The sequence below is a fragment of the Erythrolamprus reginae genome, chromosome 10 (genome assembly GCF_031021105.1).
Source record: "Erythrolamprus reginae isolate rEryReg1 chromosome 10, rEryReg1.hap1, whole genome shotgun sequence".
Taxonomy (NCBI): domain Eukaryota; kingdom Metazoa; phylum Chordata; class Lepidosauria; order Squamata; family Dipsadidae; genus Erythrolamprus; species Erythrolamprus reginae.
The window spans coordinates 529,430-550,738 of record NC_091959.1 but is presented as its reverse complement, the minus strand read 5'-3'; the positions used below and the strand labels follow the sequence as shown (position 1 = coordinate 550,738).

The following is a 21,309-nucleotide window of genomic DNA, read 5'->3' as shown; positions in this document are numbered from 1 at the left end:
GCCCCGCGGCGGAACGGCCGCCAGCAGCCCCGGGGGGGGGGAGGACGGGGAGGGCCCGCGGGCCATGAACCAACTGCCCCCACGGCCAAGTTGTATGACTGTTTCGTATGCATGTTGGCTTGGTTTATCGTGTTTATTAGGGTTTTTAATGAAGGTTTTATAACTCAGATTTTATATTTGACTTCTTTTTTTGGATAAAGAATTGTTTTATTTTTCTCTCCAATCACAGTACAATAAAAAATATACCAACATCAACAGAACTCTTTTTATTGCCTTTGTATTTTATACTGTTGTAACCCACCATGAACCCTTTGGGATTGGGGGGCATAGCAGAAGCCGAATTAATAATAATAATAATAATAATAATAATAATAACTGTGGCCCCCAAGGGGGTTTCTGGGCCGAGGCTGCCAGGAGCGGAGGGCGGAGCAGGACTTTCCCCCCAGAACAGCCACTCTTTTTCGGGGGGGGGGTTTCTTCTTGTTCCCCCAGGGAGCCCAGCCGCCCCCCCTGCCAGCCGCCTGAAGGCCTCCCAGGAGGACCCCAGGGCCCCAGGCAGCCTCAGTCTGGAACAGCTGCAGGCAGAAAGGAAGGCGGGGGGGGGGGGGTGTTTGAGGCCCAAACAGGAAACGGCCAGAAAATCCCTTCCCCCACCTCCCAGCTGCCATTTCCTGCCTCCAGCCTGCACTGCAGCAGCCCCCACCCAGCCGGGACCCCTCTAGAGGTGGGGGGGATTCCCCTGCACAGGGAGGGAGGCGGATGGGGCTCACAGCCGCCATTGTTCCCCAATGGCCCCACAGGGATGGGCTTCCTCCGGCCATGGGGGGGGGAAGGGAGAGCAGAGGCCGACTGGGACTCAACCGGGACCCTGTGGCCAACACGAGGGACCAGCCCCTCCAGCCCCCACCCGAAGCTCCTCCGGGGGCAGAGGCTGAACCGGGTGGGGGCCAAGAGCTCTACACTCCCCTGCAGGCACACACACACACCCTCCCCCCGCCCTGCCTTCTTTCGGCCCACGGGTGCCCCCCCTTCTCTGCCAGGGCCGCAGGAGAGAACCGCCCACTCGGGGGCACCAACAGAAACACCGAGAGCGGCAGGGGGTCTTGTGCATTTATTCACTTGGTCAGACAAGACCAGACAGCAGTGAAGGTCCAAAGCCTTTAAAAACCAGAGGCCGGAAATGGTCCCATTTTCAAGAGGTTGCAAAGATTTGGCAAATGGGCTCAGAGGTTCTGAGCCCCAAAGAACTCCCACCGACGTCCCCAACTTCACTCGCCCCACGTGGACTCCTGCTTGCGACCCCCACCTGCAGAGGGAGGGTGTGTGTGTCTGCCTGTCATTCTACAAAGGCAGACCAAGAGGCTGGACCTCTGTGAGGCTTGTGCAAACTGCAAAAGTGGGAGAGTGTGTGTGTGTGACATTCTGCTTGTATAGAGGCCATGCATAAAATACGCTGCCTACAGAACACACAGCAGGGTTTGGGGTCCTCCATGAAAAGGGGAGGGGGTGAAGTCCAGCAGCAGGAACGGAGGCCTGGGGGTTGCTCAGCCTCGGCAGCCGGCCATCAGCCCCCGGACGTCCGGGCCCTGCCGTCCCCCCATGCTGCAGCTGTGTGTTGGGCTGAGAAGGGCCTGTGTGGCCGCCTCCCTCCCTCGGCCCCTCCAGGGCTGACCGTCTGGGGGATGAAGACGACTCTGAAGGCCCTTGGGACCCACGGCAAGCAGCACAGGGGGATGGACCCTTGCGTCACACAACTTGGGGCACCCCACGTAACACCCCCCCACCAAGGAAACCCTCCGGACTGGCCGGCACAATGGCTGGGGACACAAGTCAGCCAACCCCCCCCCCCCTTCTCCTCTGCCCCACGGTTGTAGCCGAGGATTAGACCAGGATTCAAGGGACTCAGGTCCGGATTCTGCCTTTCCCAAATGGACACTGGGCCGGGGGGCCTCTTCCTTCTTTGTTCGCAAAGTGGCCGTGAGCAGGCCAGTCCCGGCTGTGGGGAGGCAGAGCTCCTGGCCCCCTGGGCCCCCAGTCTCTTCCCCCAAGAAAGATCCCTGAGGAGGGGGAGGGAAGAGCAGAAGCTGGAATGCAATGGCTGGATGGACCGTCCCAGGACTCCCCCCCCCCACGGAAACCTTGCTGGGCTTGGCCGCCCCCCCTTGGCCTCCCCTGTTCTCCGTGGAAGAGCTGGCTTTCCCCGCCAGGGCCAGGCAGGCAGGCACTGGAGAGACGCAGCCGGGCATGGATGGGCCGGCCATCCTGGAGAGAAGCAGCCCCCCCCCCGGGAGCCCCAGGCCAGGCAAGGGGGCGCCTCCTTGGTGGGTTTCCAACAGAGTCGGGGAGCCGGCAGCAGTCCGGAGGTCCTGGTGCTGCCCGCTGGTGGGAAGACGGAGCGGTGGCCCCCGCGGAACGTCTCTCAGGCCGCCCAAAAGCTACCAGCACCCCATGAAGCACCGCCACTCGGTTCATTCGTTTAGGACGACGAGGGAAGAGTCTCCAAAACGGCCCAATCGAAAGACCAGGAATGTGTCCTGAAACGACGCCCCTTTCGCTCCGGTCTCCGGAGGCTTCGAGAGGGGGGGAAGCGCTCACAGCTCAGCTGCGCGACTGGAGGGGGATCTGACGTGCCGGGTGCACCGAGCGTCGGCCTAAGCAGGAAGTGAAACGCTGCGTTGGGCAACCCGCCCTCAAGTCTCCACGTGGTTCCGTGCGGTGGCAGGGATCCCCCCATCCGAGGCCCCTTCAGCCGTCCTCTTCGTCCTCGCTGATCAGGTCCCTCTTCTCCGGGTGGGTCTCCCGCTCGCGCAGGAAGTCTTCGCGCATGGCCTCCAGCTCCTGCAGCTCCAGGCGCACCTTCTCCAGGTGGAAGGCCCTCCGGTTCCTGATCTGGCGCAGCGGGAAGGGGTTGAGGTCCCGGAAGGCGATGCCGATCAGCTTCCTGGAGGGGGAGGGAGAGGAAGACGGGAAGGAGCACCGGAGGGGCCTCACCGGAGCTTCCCTAGAAGAACGTTCGGGGGCTGCAGCTTGTCCAGCCTGCAGCCGTGCAAGCCGTGATGGGTGTCCTTAGATACACCCGCATCAGTCCAACACTCCTCCGTGAGCTGCCGATCGGTCTCCGAACGCAATTCAAGGCGTTGGACATTACAGTAAAAGCCCTGCAGGGCACGTGGACCGGATTATTTACGGGACCGTCTTCCGCCTCACATATTCCAGCAGCCGGTTAGGTCGCACAGAGTCAGCCTTCTCAGGGTCCCATCGGTCAAGCAAGGTTGGCTGGTGGGACCACGGGGAAGAGCCTTCTCTGTTGCGGCCCCGGTCCTCTGGAACCAACCCCACCCCCACTCTCCTCGCTGTCTGCAGGCCTGGGGCCGTTCAGCGATAGTTCCCGCTCTGCCCTGTAGTATGATCGAGCGACGACTGTATGTTGTTTACATGGAGCTTTAAATTTTAACTTTTTTTATTTATTATTGGAGTATTTTAGCCTTGTGCTGTTTTATCGCTGTTAGCCGCCCTGAATCCGCAGCACATAAATTCAAAGAAACCAACACACTAACCAACCAACGGTGGGCTGTGCAAAGGGCCGGCTCCAATGTGTCCGGTGGGGCTCTCCGTTCAAGCCCCTGGGCCCCAATCCAAAGCGGGAAGGGGGGCAGGCTCAGGACCCGCATTGTTCTGCTCGGCTTCTCTGAAGGCAAAGCCAGAGGCCCCTCCTCCTCCTCCTCCTCCTCCTCACCATTGGTGACCGGCAGAGCCCAGACGGCGGCCTCACCTGGCATCCAGGACGCTGCGGGTGAAGGAGCGCAGATACTTGAAGATGGAGGTGGAGTCCTGGAGCTTCAAGATCTCCTCCTCGTTGTACTTGAAGAGCGCCAGAGCGAACCGGAAGATGACCTGGGCGCACAAGGGGGAGGCCATGGGTCACAAAAGAGAGTGCGCCAGGCGCACGCCCCCCTCCCCCCTCCAGGAGATCCCCGGGGACCCCAATCGGGCGGGGGGGGCAGCTACCTTGGGTCCCTCGTAGAGGAAAGAGTCCCATATCTTGAAGAGGAGGTCGCTGACCACGCTGTCCACAAACACCACCAAGAACCAGTTGAAGGTGATGAGCGAGAAGTCCACGCGGTGCTGCTCGAAGTGGCCGTGCAGGCGGGGCAGCTTCTCGCTCATCAGGTCCTTGAAGACGCGCTGGTCCACCTGGAAGAGGAGGGGGCGGATGGAGGGGGGCCTCCCAGAGGGACCCCCAAGGACGCCCCTCCCTCCTCCAACCTTTGCCCCCAAGGGGGGGGAGGGGAAGGACACACCCCTTTTCCTACGTGTGTGTGTGTGTCCCCCCCCCCCGGAGCTTCCCCAAAGGGCTCTCAAGCCTCCCCCCTCCAGGGGTCTCCCTGCGCCCCCACCTGAGAGCCGAGCAGGGTCTTGGTGTAATAGTCCCGGGGCATGAAGACCTCCACGATGGCCACCAGGCACCAGAAGGCGTCTTCCTGGTCCAGGTAGAGGAGAGCAATGGCCACTAGCCTGGAAAAGAGACCACACAGAGTTCACAGGGGGCCAAGACCCCCCAGACAGGGAAAGAGGGACCTTCTTGGGGCTCCTCCCTCCCTCTCTCCCCTCACCCCACAACCAGAGGAGCTGCAGCTGCTTTACTGGAGCAGAATTTGGCTGGTCTGAAGGTGCCACTCTGCCCCCCACCCGCCTTCACACCCTGGGAAACTGGGCAGGGTCCCTCCTGCTGGGCTCCCTGGGCAGCCGTGCCCCCCCCCCCGGGGCTGCGCCTCCTCCACTCCCAAGGTCACTTGCAGGGCCAGCAAGGAGGAGGCGGAACCGGCTCCTGCCAGTCCATTTGCAACCCTGGGGCCTATGAAGGTCCCCCCTGAAGGACCAGCAGCCGAGGGGGCAGTAGGCCTTCCTCCCCTGGGAATGGGGCCCTTGCCTCAACAGCCTGCACCCCCCCTCGCAGACACGCCCAGGAGTGGACTCTGGAGAGGGAGGGAAGCACGAGGGAGGGAGGGAGGGAGGGAGGGGGGAGAAGCGTGGGCAGGCCATCTGGGCCCCACTCCTGGGACCAGCCTCCCCTCTGCGCCTGGGCCGGGCTGCTGGCACCGCCTACCTGTTGAGCCCCTGGCAATAGCCGATCTCCGGGTTCCGCCAGGAGTAGGCCACCAGGACGTTGCGCAGCTTCTGGATGCCCTCGGAGGCGGGCGAGGAGTAGTGCTTGTTGTTGGGCAGTGTCCGCAGCAGGTCCAGCTCGATCTGCTTGGAGGCCGGGTTCTGCTTCACCAGCGCCTTCTGCAGCAGGTCCTGGAAGTGGTCGGGCCCACACTTCTCCTTGAGCTTCTTCACGTGGAGGCCCACGCACCACTTCCAGATGTGGCAGCGGTGCTCATGAGGGACCCCGGCCCGGACTAGGTTCTTCAGCTCCACCGTCCGGACCATCTCCCGGTTGGTGCAGCCGGCCAGGAAGTTCTCCCACTTCACGCCCGTCGACATCTCCTGGTGCTCCGTGAGGGACAGGGACTTGAGGTCCAGCGCCCGCACCTTGGCCACCAGCCGCTCCTCCTCCTCCTCGTCCTCCGGGACCGTCTGGAAGCCGTACAGGTCATACTCACTGGGGAGGAGAGCAGCGGCTCACTCGCCGGAGCCACCAGGGGCAGAAGGACCCCCCGGGAAAGCCCCCACTGGCGTCCAGGGTCAGAAAAGGCGCCTGCCTTCTCCACCTCGGAATTCCAGTCCTTCGGCTGCATGACGCGAGTCAGAGGGGCCCTGCCCCCTGCTGACCCCTTGCCAAAGAGCCTCTGCTTGGGCCCAGGCCTCCCTCCCTGAGCCTCTCCCGCAGGGGCAGCCCAGGCCAAAGGTCGGGCTGGGGCTCACCTGACCATGTGGGGCTTGAAGAAGGCCTGCTCGGGCTGCTCCTCGCTGTCCACCTGCAGGGCGTCTTCCAAGAGCCGGACCACCAGGTCGCTGTGGGGGTTGGGCTCCCCCGAGCACACGGGCGCCTTCCTCTCCTGCAGCAGGACCAGGTACTTGCTCTCCACCTGGCACATCCGGGCTTCCAGGCTGGTGTGCTGTGGGGGAGGGAGCACCGAGAGAGGGGCTGAGGGAGGCAGGCAGCCATGGGAAGGCCCAGCCCACCCCCCAACCCCAGAACCGGCACCGAGGGCAACAGGGCCTCTGGGGGAGATGGGCATAAGCACCGGTCGGCTTGGAAAGTGCTGCTCTCTGGCCCCCCGCACACACAGAGAACGGGTCACCTGTCAGTGGCTATGCCCCCCCTTGGTGTGGGGGGGGGGCTGAAGTGGGGAGGGGTGGCTGCCCCTTTGGCTGACCTTGGCCATCAGGGCCTTCTCCCTGTTCTCGGCGTTCCTCCGCAAAGCCGAGAGCTCCAGGATCTCCTTGTTGAGGAACTTGTTCTGGGTCTTGTAGCCCTGGAGGCTGTCCTGCCAACACAGGGGGGGCTGTTTGGGGGGGGGGGAAGGCAAAGGGTTCGGCCTCCCGGCCTTGGCTCCAACCCCCCAACCAGCTCTGCCTGGTGGGCCACGCGGACCCTTCCATGAGCTGCCAGCAAACGCCGCGACGGAGCCGATTGGCTTGTGCAAGAAACTGTGCTTAATAAAACCACAACTGCACCAACGCAGGACCCCAAATGTCCCCCCCCCTTCACCCAAGGCCCCCCCGGATGTTGGTGTGAGGCTGGTGGGTCTCTCATTGTCTCTGGTAGTTCTGCTGCGTCCCAGGATTTTTTGTGGTGCAACGATTCTGCGATGACGCCTGGCAGCGGCTCTCGGACTCTGTGGTGGAATCCGTCCGGTCCTGTGGCTGGCGTCCGTCAAGGTCAGACAGGTGTCGCAGTCTTTTGGTTTCTTCTGACTTGTTTCCAGCCTGGGCTTTGCAGTTTTGTGTCCCTGGTCGGTTGGGCTGTAGCTTCCCTTGGCTTCAGACCCACCCGGGCTGTCCTGCAGTTGGGCAAAGACCCCCTCAAGACCCCCCCCAGGAGCCACGCGGGCCCCTCACCTTCAGCTTGCTGAGCTCCTGCTGGTCCTTGCTGGTGGGGGTGGTGGGGTCCTCGGCCGATCCGCTCTGCCAGGAGGATTCGCACTCGCTCAGCTCCCTGGAGAGCTTCATGATGACCTCGTCCTTGGCCTGGATGGTCTCCATCAGCATCTCCAGCTGCTCCCCCAGCTCCCCCACCCGGGACTTCAGGCTGGCCACCTCCTGCTGCAGGTGGTCCTTCTCCAGGCCCAGCTTCTCCAGCTGGTGGTTCAGGCCCAGAATCTGGTGGTCCTTCTGGTGAAGCAGCTCCAGGTGGCCCTGGGGGCTCCCGTCGCAGAGGGGCCCCGCCAGATACCGGTCATACTGGGAGGACCGGACGGTCTGTTGCAGAAGCCGCACAAGTTCCTGGCAGGAGGAAGCCAGGAGGCTCTTTCGGAAACTGAGGGGGGGGGGGGCATGGGCCTGAGCCCCCTCCCCACTGGGACCCACACCCCTGTCCTCCGGCCTCCTGCTTCCACCCCCTCCGCTTGGGGAGAGGGGTAAGGGGAAGAGAAGGCCTCTCCTTAAAGCGAGCGGCCCTCCCCTGCCACCCTGGCCCTGGGTGCAAATGGGGGAGGGAGCGAGAGTGGGCACGCCGGGGGGGGGGGCTTCCTGGAGGGAGGGTCCAGACGCCATCGTGCCCTTCCCCACCAGAGATACAGCTGCCCCCTCCCACTTCACACCTGACCGCCCACCTTCTGGCTGGCCAGTTCCGTCTTGAGCTGCTCCAGGTCCTGCTGCTGCTGCTGGCCCTGCGACTTCAGCGGTGCCTCTGTGGCCGGACGGCCTCCATTCCACTCCAGGGGGGGGCAGTCCTCCGGGCTGCCTCCCAGGCCTTTGCTGGACGCCATGGGGTCCTTCAGGGGGCGCCGGGGCTTGTGCGGGAGGCGGCCAAAATCAAAGGGGAAGGTTGAGCCGGTCCCACCTGCAGCACGGAAGGGGTGGAGGGCAGAAGGTTGCCCAGGTCAGCAACCCCGGAGTCCGCGGAGAGGGGCGGCATTCAAGTCCAATTAATAAAATGAGCCTCCATCCGGAGAGCCCCTGGCCCAGCCCCCCTCTTCCGTCCACTTCCACATTCCTCCAAACGGTCAAACAATCTTAGCAGCAGCTGGGAGAGAAGGCGGGAGAGGACGTCAACCCCTGGGCTGCTCTTCTGGGCCCTGGGCCCCAAACGTCCCACAGGGGGGGAAGGGAGGGAGGGGGGGACGGAGCAGGACGCTCTCCAGCGCTGCCCCAGCCCCACCTTGGCCCTCCTGGCTCTCAGCTCAGGGGGAACAAAGGGTCTTGCGGTGCTCGGAAGACAACCAGGGATCCGGCCACCCTAGGGGACCTCCGCTCACAAAGGGGGGCAAAGTGGACCCCCTCCCCCAAAAGTCTGCAAAGCCAGAAGGATTGTGCAAGAGCAGAAAAAGAGGGGTGGGGGGCGAGACGGGGAGGGGGGCACCTTTGCAGGGCTCAGTGGCCAGCCTGCGCTTCTCTTCCTGAGCCGCCGACTCCTGCAGGTCCCTGGGGGAGGGGTCCAGCATCTCCCATTCCTCTGTGTAAAAAACGCTCCTGCGGTTCTGGTTCTCCCCACTTCCTTTGCCGGGTCTTAAGGAGGAGACAGAATTCCTGCAAAGGACAGGGGGCCCAGTGGTTGGGGGGGAGGGCGGGGGGAGAAAACGGGGCCGAACCCACAAAACTGCAGAAGTCAAGGGGCTTCTCTTGGGGCCTTAAGGCAGGGGACACCCCCCCCCCACACGCCCCACCCCCCCAATCGGAGGCTGGAGGGGCTGCCTGGACAACCTTCGGGCCCTCCCCCTCCATCATCCCCCACCCTTTCCTCTGTGGGAGGGGGCTCACGTCCTTCCGTCCAGCTGCTCTTCCTTCCCAACAGCCTCTCGCCCCCCCCCCCCCCGTGAGCTGAGACGGAAACAGCAGGCAGGAAACTGCGCAAGAAGCCCGGCCCTCAGATAGTCAAGCTTGAGCCACTCTGGCCACTGGCCTCCTGCACGACAGACGCCCCACCCGCAAGGCCGGGGGAGCAAATAAGGCAGGGCGGGGGTTTCTGGCGAAGGGGAGTCCTCCAGAAGGACCTTGCTGAACACCGCGGAGGCCCTGCGGTTCTATTCCGGTCACACTCAGGGAAGGACTTTCAGAAACCAAGCCAGGCCCCCCAGGCCCTCTCCTTGCAAGGAGGAAGCAGGTTCAAGGCGGCTGCCCCAAACCACGAGGGAGGCCCGGTTGCAAAATCCGCCCTCTGCTTACCCCTCGGAAGGGGCCACTGCCGGGCGGCTGGGAGGAGGGTCAGCAAAAGAGGGAAGCTGGTGGCAGGCAGGGGCTCAACAGGGAAAGTACAAAAAGGACTGTAGGCTCTGGGGTGGGGGGGAGCCAGCAAGCGCCCCTCCCTTTGCAGCCGCTGCCCACTTGCAGCCACCGTGGCCACAAACCGCTGGGCTGTGCAGGGCCTGGATTTCTGAAGAACTCGGGGGGGGGGGGGGGGGAAGAAGCGTCTGACTCACAAACATTGGCCCACTCCTGTGCCAAGAGCTCCAGGCCCACCCGGCACTGTTGCAGGCCCACCCCCGACCCCCTCGCAGGCTGCCTGCCTGGCTCAGCCAAATGCCGGGCAGCAGGGACATCTGGCCGGAGGATGGGCAGTCTCTGCAGCGCGGTGAAGGGCCCCAGGGGCTCAGGGAAGGGCAACTGGGGGCTTTCGTAGGGGTGCAGCAAGGGACCCCCTGGCAAAAGGCCTGGGTTTGGGGGCTGCCATGGCTCAGATGGGAGCAGTTCAGCTATCAGAGGCCCCAGCATCCATTCCATGGTTACTAAAGAACAACCCCCCCCCAAAAGGTAACTTTGCCACCAGATTTTCAACGCCTGCTTTGGTGGTGGCCCCTCCTCATGGGCCTCCTCTTCCTCCTGGATGGCGGATTCCACAGTCCAGGGAGGCGCTTTGAGTGTGACAGCACAACAGAACACCCTCTTTGCGCACCACAGGACCCCTGCAGGGCTGCGGGTTCAGAGCATGATGGGCTCAGGAATTCTGGGAGCTGAATTCCAGAAGTCCAGAAGGGCCGACTTGGCCTACGCCTGCTCTAGGGGGTCTGGCTGCTGGGAGCCCCTTCCACAGTCTGCCTGCCGACCACAGTGCCGCCAGCCATGGGCCCACGGAAGCCCTCCTCCGGCCGGCCCCCGCCAAGACCCACCTGATGTCAGTGCCCAGCTGCCTGAAGGAGAAGTTGATGGGCCCGGGGTGTCCTGGAGCGGGCAGGCAGGCGGCTTGCTCCCCCACCAGCTCCGTGGGGGCGACCTCAATGGCCAGGCCGTGGCGGGCTTTCTCCGCCGAAGCACTGGCGGGGGGCGTCGTGCAATCTGAGGAAGAGCAAGCCCAGCGGTCACCAGTTGCCAGCCAACTTCCACCTCGGGGTTTACCAAAAGGAGTCACGCGGGGCCTCACAGGGGACGGCAGTGGTGCCCGCTGGACCCTCCGAGGACCCTCGCTGCAGGAAATGCATCACTGTCACGGCCCCACTTCCTCCCTGCTCCCAGCTGGGCATACCCCTCCCTGCCCCCCAGCGGGCAACCCCGTGCCCACGACGGCCGATGCCCCTCCCATCCAGCGGCCGATGCCCTCTGCCCCATGGCTGCTGTCCCAGCCCCCCCCAAAAGACCTTCCCCAACCTCCCCCCCCCCCCCGCAGAGCGGCCCTCCCAGCCTCCCCTGCTCACTGGCAGCCGGCCCTGGAGCGGTTTCCTTCACACCGGCTTCCCCGGAGAAAACCACAGCCAGCACGGAGGGCAGGCCCAGCTCTTCCGCCCCGCAGCTCTGTGAAGACAGAGAGGGGCCATCTCTGGGCCAGCAGGGGCCCCGCCAGTTACGCCGAATTCACTCCTCCACGACGGAAAGCGCAAGGCAGCCCCCTCCCCACTCCAGCCGACCCCAACTGTTCTGGAGCTACAGGAAGTGCCATTGGGGGCCCGGACAGGAGGCGGAAACACCCCCACCCAGGCCCCCCCAGCCCTAGCAAAAGCCCCGACAGCCATCTAAGGGGAGCTGCCCAGCCAATGCCGAACGCACAACGCTCCCCCCACCCACGCGGGCGCCCTGTGTTATATTTACGGCCCACCTCTTTAAAAACATGGCTGTTAGAAAGGGGGAAACCGTGAGTGACCCTATTGTTGCAACAGGATATTCCACAGATTATGCGCATGTATATATTACACCAACATTTGGCAGAAGAAGTCACTTAAAAGTCCAACATAAGACCAAACAAAACAAAAGGCCGGCTGTTTGCCTCTGCTGAGGAATATTTCTGTATACACACACACACACAGAGGCATACATACGTACACCACATTTTCCAATATGTACTATCTTTAAATAAACGTTTGCTCTTGTAGAGAAAAACAAAGAAGAAATAATCACCAAATGAAGGAGGGGAAAAGGGGCTGAGGAAGCTTTCCCCTCGTTCAGCTTCCGTGACCCATCACTGGCTGGGAATCCTGGGAGTTGTAGTCCCAGCACAACTGAAGGCCCCCAGGTGAGGAAGACCAACCGGGCCCAATTTTGCAGGGGTCCCTGGGCTGAGGCGCCTGGCACCGCGTGACAGGAGCATTTCCTCCCTCCCCCCCAGCCCCCCCCCCCCAACGTGGACCAGGAAGCCGGGGCACAAGCAAAGCCACGTGGAAGCTGGGGTCTCCCCTGCCCGGCCCCTCCCGGCGCTTGCCCAGGATCCCTGGGGTCACTCACCGGGACTGTCCTTGGCCACCAGCCCCCTGGAGCAGCCGGCTGGGATGGGAGGGGTCTGGCTGCAGCACTGGGCCGGGTCCACATTGTGGCAATACTCCCACCGCTTCTGCTGGAGCTCCTGCAGCCAGTACATCATGTCCTGGTGCGTGGCTGCCTGTGGGGAGTGAAGCCGGCCGGCCGGCCGGACAGTTACAGACCTCTAGGAGGAGGAGGAGGAGGAGGAAGAGTCTTTGGAGAGGGGGGGCATACAAGTCTAATAAATTATTATTAATTATTATTATTATTAAGAGGAGGGGAGGGGGAGCTGAGAGGGGGGTCTCCCAATCTGCTGGATCCACACAGAGGGCCCCAGAGGGCAGCCATTGCCTGGCTTGGCCGAGTGGGGAAACCCTGCGGGCCAGCTAGTCTGACCCAGGACCTGCCATCACTGCAAGGGCCGGCCACTCACCCAGTCTGTGGAGAGGGTTGGCATACAAATCTAATTAATAATAATAATAATAATAATAATAATAATAATAATAATAATAATGGGAGGGGGGGCCTGCGTGTTGACTTCAGCAAGAGTGCTTTGCTCCAACCACGGGAGTCTTTGCTGCTGTAGGAGCGGAAGCCTCAGGGGTCCCCCTGGCCGGCTGGAGGCTCCTGGGCAGCTGCAGGGGGTGGGCGCTGCAAGCCTCCCCGTGACAAGGGGGGGTAGTTCTCCTGAGTGTGGGGGGGGAGCCCCTTTGTAGGCCGGGGTGGGGGGAGCTGCGCTGGCCTTCCGGGGCTGCTGTTCCACGCGGCCTCCCCGAGGCTCCTGCAGGCCCGTCCGGAGAGACCCCGGAAACAGCTGGCGGGGCTGCTCCTATGGGAGCGGGGTGGGTGGGCTCAGAACAGGGAGACCCGGGACCGGCCCCTCCACCCGCCCGGGCCAGAGGAGAGGGGAGTCCGCCCGCCCGCTCGCTCGCTCACCCGCAGGACGGCCACGTCGCCGCCGGGCCCGTGGACCTCGAAGGCGGTGCCGGGCGCCCCGTCCCGCTCGTCCGCCTGCCGCTCCGCCTCCTCGGCCGAGGGTCCGGGCTGGGCCGGGGGCGGGAGGGGCACGGGCGGGTCGTGGAGGCGGAAGGCGGCGCGGGCGAGCTCCAGGCGGCCCAGCGGCTGCGTTTCCCGCGGGCCCTTGTAGGAGCAGAGCGCGCACCGGCGCTCGTCGAAGGCGAACCAGCGGCTGCGGAAAGCCCGCAAGGGGCCCCGCCCGGAGAGCTGCTGCAGGTAGCCGCACAGCCGACGCCCCCCCCTCCGGCCCCCCCGACGCCATCCCGCCCTCCCGACGCCCGCTCCCTCCGCCCGCCCGCCCGCAGCGCCCTTCCGGCTCGGCCCCGCGAGGAGGAGCCGCCGCCGCCGCCCCCAGCGCCCCGCCCCCCCCCCCGCCCCGGCCAGGTTGGCTTCTCGGCGGAGCTGGGAAAGTTCTTTGGGCAAGGAGCGCCCAGCGACCCCCCCCCCCGCACGGCCCCCCGGAGCGATGCAGAGGCCGTTACCGGTGCCGCCGCCCCCGCTCCATGCCCCCCTCCCACTAGTGCAGAGGCCCCGGCAGCCGGCCAGCCCTCGGTGGGAAAAGGCGAGGGGGGGGGGGGTCTCTGGCAGCCGCGCATTCCGTCAATATGTTGCTCTCAAAGACACGGAAGCAGCAGCAGCAGCGGGAGAAATGGAGCCCTCGGGTTCTTGTGGGTGAATTCAGTTATTTTTTAATTATTATTTGCCTGTCCAGGTGAGTGAGAAGAGGAGGAGGAGGGAGGGTGGGGCGCCAGGTGTCCCTCCAGCCAGCCAGGACCTCTCTGGGCCCCCAGAGGCTCCTGCCAGCAGCCCCACCAGCGGCTCCCCAGGCTGGCAGAAGAAGGGGGGGAGGGAGGGAGGGGCAGCTGGCCACCTTCTGACCACAGAGGAGACCCTCCTGGGGCTTGGCACACTCCAGATCCGCCAGGATGCAACTCTATCCCCCCACCCGAGTGGGGCCCTCCTGGTGCTTGCTGGGAATTGGGGGATCACTGCGGCCATTCCCCCCTGTCAAGCAAGGCCGTAGGAAGGGAGGCTCGCTGGCCAGTGGGCTGCCCAGGCCGTCCGTGCCAGGCGTGGGCCCAAGTGCGGGGAGGGAGGCTACTCTGCTTGTCCCATCCTTGGTGGCCTTGGCCACACCCTCCCCTGGCAGTCAGCGGGCACTAGGGAGGGGCTCCTGGGGGCCGAGTCTGCAAAGAAACGAGGAGAGAAGCCCACCTGAGCAAGGGGAGCCACTGCACTGCACTGGGCCCAAGAGTAAGAAGACGTCCAGAAGGGGCCACCCTGGTTAGGCCTTGCTGCTGCCCAGGGCGAGGGGCAACACCAGGACAGCCCCTGTCGTGCAGGAAACGGGTGGAACCCAAGCTCCGCATTTCGCTTTTAGGGAACCAGCTGAACTTCTCTTTCCCCCACAGCCCCCACAGCCCAGGTAAAGATTTGAGGAAGGGGCTCCAACGTCTCTGGCTGCACCGGGTTCTGGTGTGGACTCTACAACATTCTACATTTTACCAACCTATCTGGACTCTGCATGAGGTTAACATTCGGAGGAAAAACATTGCCGGATTCCCCACCGTGGGGTGTTATAAAACCCAGGTGTTATCTGACCAACCATGAACTGAGGGACAGGTGGGAGGAGTGTGGTTTTGTGAAAGGGCCACTTTGCTTCAAAACATTTGAGCTTTGGGTGAAGGCAGGTGAACCCCCCCATCCCCCTCTTCCCTTCCTGGGCCCCAGTCGGGGGGAGAGCCGGGGGGTCTCAACACACGGAGGGGCTGCCCGTACCTGTTGCCGGCAGGGTCCTCTCAGCCCTGGAGACGCGGAGGGCAGGGTCACGCTCGGGCTGCAGGGTGGGGGGCCTCGGCCCGGCCTGGGAAGAGACCCGCGTCCTCCTGCCGTTGAGCTGGGCCCTGGCTGCCGTGGGAAGGCGTTGGCAGTGGTCAGCCGAGATGGCCGGGCGGTGGAGGAAGAGGGGGAGGCTGCAGGGAGCCAGGGGCAGGGGGCACCTTCCTGGCACGCAGGTGTGTTCAGAAGCATCAACAAGTGGGGGGATCGGGGAGCAGCGGCAGGGAGAGGGGCCGAGCAAGAATGGGGCCAATAGGCCGTGTGGATGTACAAGTGGGCGAGGGTCCCAGGCTCCCCCAGGAGGCCTCCTTGGTCGCCCCCCCCAAGACCAGGGGTAGCAGTGAGAGCTGGAGGAGGAGCCGGGCGTATCTGGCCCAGGGGAGCCGGGGGTTGGCGCTTCTCTGCCGGCCACTTGCAGGCGCCCTCGTTCCTGCTCTGGGGTCTCTTCCACCGGCTCAGGGGGCCGGCACAGGGCGTCTGGCACCTGGACCCTGGCCTCGAGTGGGGGAGGCCCCAGTCCAAAGTCCAGGAGGGCTCGGCCCAGCTGCCCTCCCGAAGGGCGGGTGTGTCTCTTATTTACAGTAAACGGCCCTCGGCCATGTGGCCCAGGCGGCAGGTGTCCGTCCCGCTGGACCAAAGGGAGGAGGAGGTGGGGGTGGGGTCTTTTCTCCCTGGCCGGGACCCTCCAGCTGCCCCTCACTTCAGCTGCTGGATCTGCTTCTGCACCTCCTCCTTGTCCAGCCTCATTTTCGATTCCAGGACCTGCTGGAGGGACCCGATGCTCTCGTAGATAGTGCTGAGTCCTGGGGGGGGGGGCAATGGGGGGGGAGAGCTGGGCAGGCAGGCAGGGACGGAGGGAGATGGCCAGGCTATGTACCTGGGGGGCAGGGGGAGCTTGTCCCATCGCCCTTTACTGACTCCCCCCCCCAAAGAGTCCTGCCGGGACCCGTGGCTGGCTGGGCCCCCCCCGGGGTGGCCTTACCCGCGCTGACCTCTGCCTTGACTTCCTTGATGTCCTCCGTGAAGTCCGACTGGAGTTTGCTGAGCTGGAGGGTCATCCTGTCCTCGGCCGGGCTGGCCTCCTGCCCCGCGGCTGAGCACCTCTGCCCGCCGGCTTCCATCCTCTGCAGCTTCCCGTGGATCTCGCTCAGCTGCACCTCCAGGGCCCGGCTGTCCAACTCCTGCGGCCAGAGTGGCGAGAGAGGCAGCCGTCTCCCACCTGGCCCCTGGCCCTGGCCTGCCCTGGCCGGAGGGGGTCTGGCTGTCCGCAGGGGAAACGGCCCCTGCCCAGCAGCTCCGAGGAGACCCTGAAGGAGCGGCAGTGGACGTACAGAGCGAGGCCTTGGCTAAGAGACACCGTGGCCGAGGGAAGCCAGTGTGCAGCCCGGTGCTTCCGTCGTGCGCAACCGAGCTCTCGCCGTCAGTCCAGGGCTGCCGAACCCGTAGCGGAAGTGGTCAGCGGTCCGGAGAACGGGCAAAGGCCCCCTCTGGCTGGCCCCCGAGTGGGGAGGGAACGGGGGCTTTGCAGCATCCTCCCCTTGCCCCACCCGCAGACCCGGCAGGGGGACGTCTCTCCCCTGCTCCAGGGGTGGGGGTGCTTCTTGGGCCCCCCCGAGACCAGGACGTACGCTCTTCTCCTTGATGGCCAGGAACAGGTGGTCGATCTTCTCCAGGAACTTCTTCTCGAACCGCTCCTGCTCCTGCTCCATCTGGCTGCGGGCGGAGGAGATCTGGCTGGTCAGGTGGTCAATGGCGTCCTGCAGCCTGGAGGGGGGGGCAGAAACAACTCAGTCACAACCCCCCTCCAAAAGAAAGCTTTCCTGGGCAGAGTTAAGGGGGAGCTCTGGGGCAGGCGGGAGAGGGCTGCCCAGGTCATCCACCCTCGGGGTGCAGCCCCACCACAACGGGGGGGGGGGAGGCTGTGTGTGTGCCCCCCCAGGCTGGACCCCTGCAGGGTCACCTACTTGGCCTCCAGGAGGTGGAGCTGGTGGTTGCTTTCCTTGTAGGCCAGCTTGAGCTTTGCGTCCTGCTGCATGACCGACTGCTCGATTCTGCTCAGGAGGTGGGAAATCTGGCGGAGGGGGGGGGCACAGGACAGCATTTCGTAAAGAAGTGGGCAGCTCTCCACTGGCTGAGCCTGACCCAAACTGGGGGGGGTGTCTCCAGGTGCCCCCAACGGCTGCCCTCCACGACTGCCGTCGCCCCCAGCCGCTTTCAGCAGGGCTGCTTTCCAAGCCATCCGCCCTGCAGGGACGGTTTTCATGGGGGGGGGGATTCGGTGGCCAGGCGTCTTTCTTGAGCTACCAACTCCAGGTCCCATGAGCCCCGGCTGGGATGGAGAGGTCCACTCGCAACGGTGCATCGTCTCCCCTCAGAAGGGGAGGGGAGCATGGGCCACCCGGCATCTCCTTGGGACCCTGCCCCCCCCCCAAACACACGCCCAGGGCTTCTCTCTGCAGAGTCTGGCCTCGCTCAGCCAGCCCCCGGGTGACCCCCCCCCCACTGGATCTGAGCTGGAAAGATTCCCAAAATAGATGCCGGGAACGCCCCCCCCCTGTAGAGATTGGACAGCCTTCTTCCTGGCCCGGGGGGGGGCACAGACACCCCCTCCCCCCGCTCATACAGGCCAGTGCAGGAATTCACCCACCCCTCTGGTGCCCCCCTTTCTCCAGGTGGGGAGGGGGCTTCAGGAAGGCAACACGGCTGGCGGGAGAGGTCTGCCCCCTTTCCCCCAAATGCCCCCCGCCCCCTCCCTTGCTCAGTTAGCGAGATAAATAGTCCCCTCGCCCCCTCCCCATCCTCACAACCTTTTTATGCAGCCATCATAACAATAGCGCAGCCGGCAGCTCCCGCGTCTCCCATGGCAACTGCAGCCGTCTCAGAACCGAGCTTTCCTCCCAGGGAGAGTTGCGGGAGGGGGCTTGGGCCCAGCCCCCCACCCCAAAGCCTCCCAATTGATCTGAACCGGGCCTCCCTCGCCCCCTCCCATGTGCCAGTGGACCAGGAGGGGGCGGGGTGAGAGCCAGGGAAACCCCCCCACGGGGCCCCCAGACCAGAGCCAGTTTCAGGCCCAAAGGCTGCAGCGGTTCTGTGCCTGGGGCTGTGGACGCATCTCCTGGGCAAGTCCAGCTGGCCAAAGCCAGAGCCGCCTCTGGACAGGCGCTTGGTGGCCCCGATGGGCCTGAGCCGTGCTGGGGGCCTGGCTGAAGGGCTCCCAGACTCCCTGGCGGTGCCTCCACGGACAACGCCGACCCTGCAGGGAGGACTCAGGCCGCGTACCTGGATTTCTGTTTCTTTGATTTTGGACTCCAGGATCAACTTTGTGGCCTGCTGCTCTTTGCTGAGGCTCTGGAGCCTCTCGTAGGTGACCTTGTGCTCCGCGGAGACCCTGGCCAGCCCTGCATCGCACCTGGGGTGGGGAGAACGTGAGGAGCTCAGAGGAGCCCTGCTGAATCAGGCCAAAGCCCATCGAGTCCAGCCTTCTGTGGCCCACCAATTGTCCAGGGGGGTCTTGAGCAGAAGGAGAAGGCAAGGCCCTCCCTTTCCCTGGACCCCCAACCAATGGGACCCAAGGGAATCCTGAGAAGGCAGAGCGGCTGCCAGGAAGGGCCCAGGAGGAGCCACCCCCCGCTGCCCCCTTCAGCTGCCCACGAGGGGGGCAAGGGGGGTGTCAGCAAAGTCGTTCCCCAAATAAGTTTCCCGGCCCCGTGGTAGGTCCCACCTACTTCCATTCTGGGAGGGGAGGGACCCAGCCCAGATGGGGGCCCCCTCCCGCCAGACCCCCACCCCTCATCCTTGTCACAGAGCCCTGAGTGTGGACGGAGTGACCGGGAGCCTTCGGGAGGAGGAGGAGGGGGCAGAGTCCAGAGTAGATGCTTTGCTCAGGGGCTTTTGAATTGAGTTTGCCCCCTCCCCACTCTGGGGCCCCCGGCCGCTCAGGGAGGGTCTGACCCTCTGCACCCCGAGCCCCCTGCCTCCTTCCCCAGCTCCTCCTCAGGAACGGCCCCCCTGCCTCCCCCCGAGGGAGAGGGGGGGCTCACCTGGAAACCCGCCCACGGAGGTCGCCCAGCCCCGACAGCTGCCGCAACTCCAGGCTCTTCAAGGTGGAGTTGGTGCCGTAGCTCAGGTTGTCCCGGACCCGGATTTGCTCCTGCAGAGTCTGAATCAGCGCAGGGAAGGGGAGACCGGGTGGAAGGAAGGCGGCCCATAGAGCAGCCTGGCCAGGAGCAGTCTACCTCCCGATGCCAGCGGGGAGGGGGAGGGGGGGCAGGCGAGGGCAAGGTCCTCTGAGGCAAGCAGCCTTTCTCCCCCTGGGGTGGGAGTGGGGGCCATTTCCAAAACCCTTCGGTCCGAGAGCTGCCCAGACGGAGGAGTCCAGAGGAGGCTCCCTCCACGAGGCTGAGGGCAGGCGAGGGACGGAGGCCCATGGGGAGACGTGGCCCTTACGTGGCAGGCGAGAGCTGAGCGCGCAGCCCTCCCCTCCGTCCACCGTTCCTCCCCTCCAAGCAGGGGGGGGGGCTGGGACTGGGATCTCCTCCCTCGGGACAGGGGCCCCGCGGAGGAGCGGCCACTGACCTCGATGTCCCGGTTCAGCTGCCGGACGATGGCGGTGATGTTGCGGATGTGCTCCTCCAGCAGCTGCCGGGCCAGCCGGTCCCCCCCGCCCTTGTTCTGCATGCGGTGCAGTGTGGAGACGATGTCCTCCTTGATGCGGAAGGCGTGCTCCACCAGGGCCGCCGTGGTCTTCTCATGGCTCAGGATCCGGTCCTCCAGCTGGTCCATCAGGCGGGCCGAGCCCAGGGGAACCGCCGTCAGGGCCTGGCTGTGCAGCGGGAAGTTCCGGATGCGCCTGCAGGGGGGGGGGGAGAGCAGCCCAGGGGCAGCGGCAGCAGCAGTGGGGACCCCCCCCCCGGGGGGCTCTGCTGGTCTGCCAGACACGCCCTCCCCCCGCCCCCCTCTCAGCTCTGCCAGGGGCTGGGCCTCAAACCAGGGCCAGGAGGGGGCAGGAACAGGGCCTGGAAGCCGCATGGAGCAGCTGCCCCCAGAAGCCCCCAAGAGGGTCCCAGGCTCCTTCCCTGCCGGCCCCCACCTGAGGCTCCCCCTTTCCCCCCTCGGGGCTCTCTGGGTACCTTTCGGTTGGGCCCAGGGTGGAGAAGTTGGGGCTCCTCTGGGCCATCTTCTTTTTCCGGGGATTTAGGCCTGTGGGGGAGAGAGAGCCCCCGGTGAAGGGAGTCGGGGGGGGGCAGCTAGGAGGGGGAGGACCAGCCAGAGGTTGGGGGAGGAAGCAGGGGCCAAAGGGAGCCTCCTGGGCAGGTGGAAGGAGGAAAGACCTTCCGTGGCAGTGAAAGCTAAGGGCTGGGGGGGGGTCCCTGGGCTGCCTTTCTGGCCCCTCGGGGTCCCTGGCCCCCCTTGTCCACTCATGAGGCTTCCCTGGTGGCTCTTTGGCGGTGCATCCGTTAAAGCAGCCGTGCTTCATGAATGGCGCTGCTGAGGGTCCAGCTGTTGACAGCTGCCCTCCTGGAAGGCTTGGACAGAGGGGGCTCTTTCTCTTTCTCAAGCAGAGCAGGCGGGGCCAGAGGGCAGGAGGGGGGCATTGCAACACCCAAGAGGGTCTCCACAGCAACCACAACCCACGGTCCAAAATGCCCCCACCCAGAGTGCCCCCCATGGGCCCGTTGCCTTCCGAAGGGCTGCCTCCCGTTTGGCCGGCCCAGCAGGAAGGACCCCCTCTCCCACCCTCCAGGAGAAGCCTCCCTCCCAGGCCCTGCTCCGGGCGCCCCAAAGCCCCCCCAGGAGATCAGCCGTGTGGGTGGCAGCCATGCCGCCAGAGTCTTGCTATTCCGGGGGGGGGGGGGATGGCTTCCCTTGAAATGCATGTCAAGATGGGCGTCTCTAACCTGAAAGGGCCACTTTGTATGACCCCACCCTTAGACACACCCTTTGCAAGGACCGAAAGGCTGCAAAGGGAGAAATGGCCAAATTCCAGGAGCCCCCCCCCCAGCCCGCTGCCTCCTCCTGGTTTCCCCCCCCTCACTTTCTCCAGGGAGCTGCCCTGGGCTGAGGTGGCCCCTGGGAAGAGGTGACCCCCCTCCCCTTTTAGGGCCCCCCTCCCCCCAAGGCAGCTCAGCAACTCACAGCCCCCACCCCTGCATCTGCACCCAGAGCCCCCCCTCCAGGACCCGCTCCCCGAACCCTGAGAGGAGGGCGTCGCCCGAGGGGGGAGGGCTGCTTGCTCTCGGCCCCCTTCCTTCTGGGCGGGGGGGGGGGCTGGGAGGCAGGACCCAAATGGCCTCCAGGCGGGGGGCGAGGGAGCGCCGCGCCCCAAGGACCCTCCTCACCTGGGGACAGCAGGGCGGGGCGGCCCTAAGCACCGGGCGGCCCCGCTTGGCCTCTTCCAGATGTGCCGGAATGCCGCCGGCCTCCCGCGCGCCTGCCATGGCCCTCCGGCTGGGGATGCGCGGCGGAGAGACGCACCTGCCCGCTCGCCTCGTTGCGGGGGGAGGAGGCGGGGGCTCTGCCAGCCTCCGGGAGGGGGGAGGAGCAAAGCGCTGCCAGCCGTTGCTAGGACGCCGTCGCTATGGCAACCCCCACCTCATCCTTCGCCGAGTGCGGTCCTCCTGGCGGGAGCCAAGCGGAGGAAGAGCCGCCGGGGAAGCGGGAGGGGAGCGGCCCCCGCCCCGA

At 65.0% G+C, this 21,309-nt stretch overlaps 2 protein-coding genes across 5 annotated transcripts; both read right to left on the bottom strand.

The window, feature by feature from the left end:
* Positions 1–185: 185 nt before the first annotated feature.
* TBC1D2B (TBC1 domain family member 2B) lies at positions 186–14,890 on the bottom strand. 3 transcript variants are annotated; one of them, XM_070762896.1, is made up of 13 exons: positions 14,569–14,890; positions 11,758–11,911; positions 10,215–10,380; positions 8,471–8,637; positions 7,722–7,951; positions 7,009–7,392; positions 6,324–6,434; positions 5,869–6,062; positions 5,108–5,605; positions 4,398–4,515; positions 4,009–4,194; positions 3,773–3,894; positions 186–2,941 (listed from the first exon to the last, which is right to left on the bottom strand). In XM_070762896.1, exons 1-13 carry the CDS (start codon positions 14,818–14,820, stop codon positions 2,746–2,748), a joined length of 2,778 nt encoding a protein of 925 aa, XP_070618997.1. In that variant the 5' UTR covers positions 14,821–14,890; the 3' UTR covers positions 186–2,745. The 3 variants fall into 3 exon arrangements, with proteins under 3 accessions (XP_070618997.1, XP_070618998.1, XP_070618999.1); XM_070762897.1 differs by lacking the exon at positions 14,569–14,890 and adding an exon at positions 12,709–13,024 and having other exon boundaries at positions 11,758–11,956; XM_070762898.1 differs by lacking the exon at positions 14,569–14,890 and adding an exon at positions 12,709–13,024.
* Positions 14,891–15,238: 348 nt separating this feature from the next.
* Positions 15,239–21,052, bottom strand: FAM81A (family with sequence similarity 81 member A). Of its 2 annotated transcripts, none has more exons than XM_070762901.1 (9): positions 20,967–21,052; positions 19,758–19,827; positions 19,204–19,477; positions 18,669–18,787; positions 17,908–18,037; positions 16,593–16,699; positions 16,257–16,392; positions 15,611–15,809; positions 15,239–15,431 (listed from the first exon to the last, which is right to left on the bottom strand). In XM_070762901.1, the coding sequence occupies exons 2-9, from the start codon at positions 19,802–19,804 to the stop codon at positions 15,325–15,327; spliced, it is 1,119 nt and encodes a 372-aa protein (XP_070619002.1). In that variant the 5' UTR covers positions 19,805–19,827; positions 20,967–21,052; the 3' UTR covers positions 15,239–15,324. The 2 variants fall into 2 exon arrangements, with proteins under 2 accessions (XP_070619002.1, XP_070619003.1); XM_070762902.1 differs by having other exon boundaries at positions 15,277–15,431; positions 15,621–15,809.
* Between the last annotated feature and the right edge of the window lie 257 nt (positions 21,053–21,309).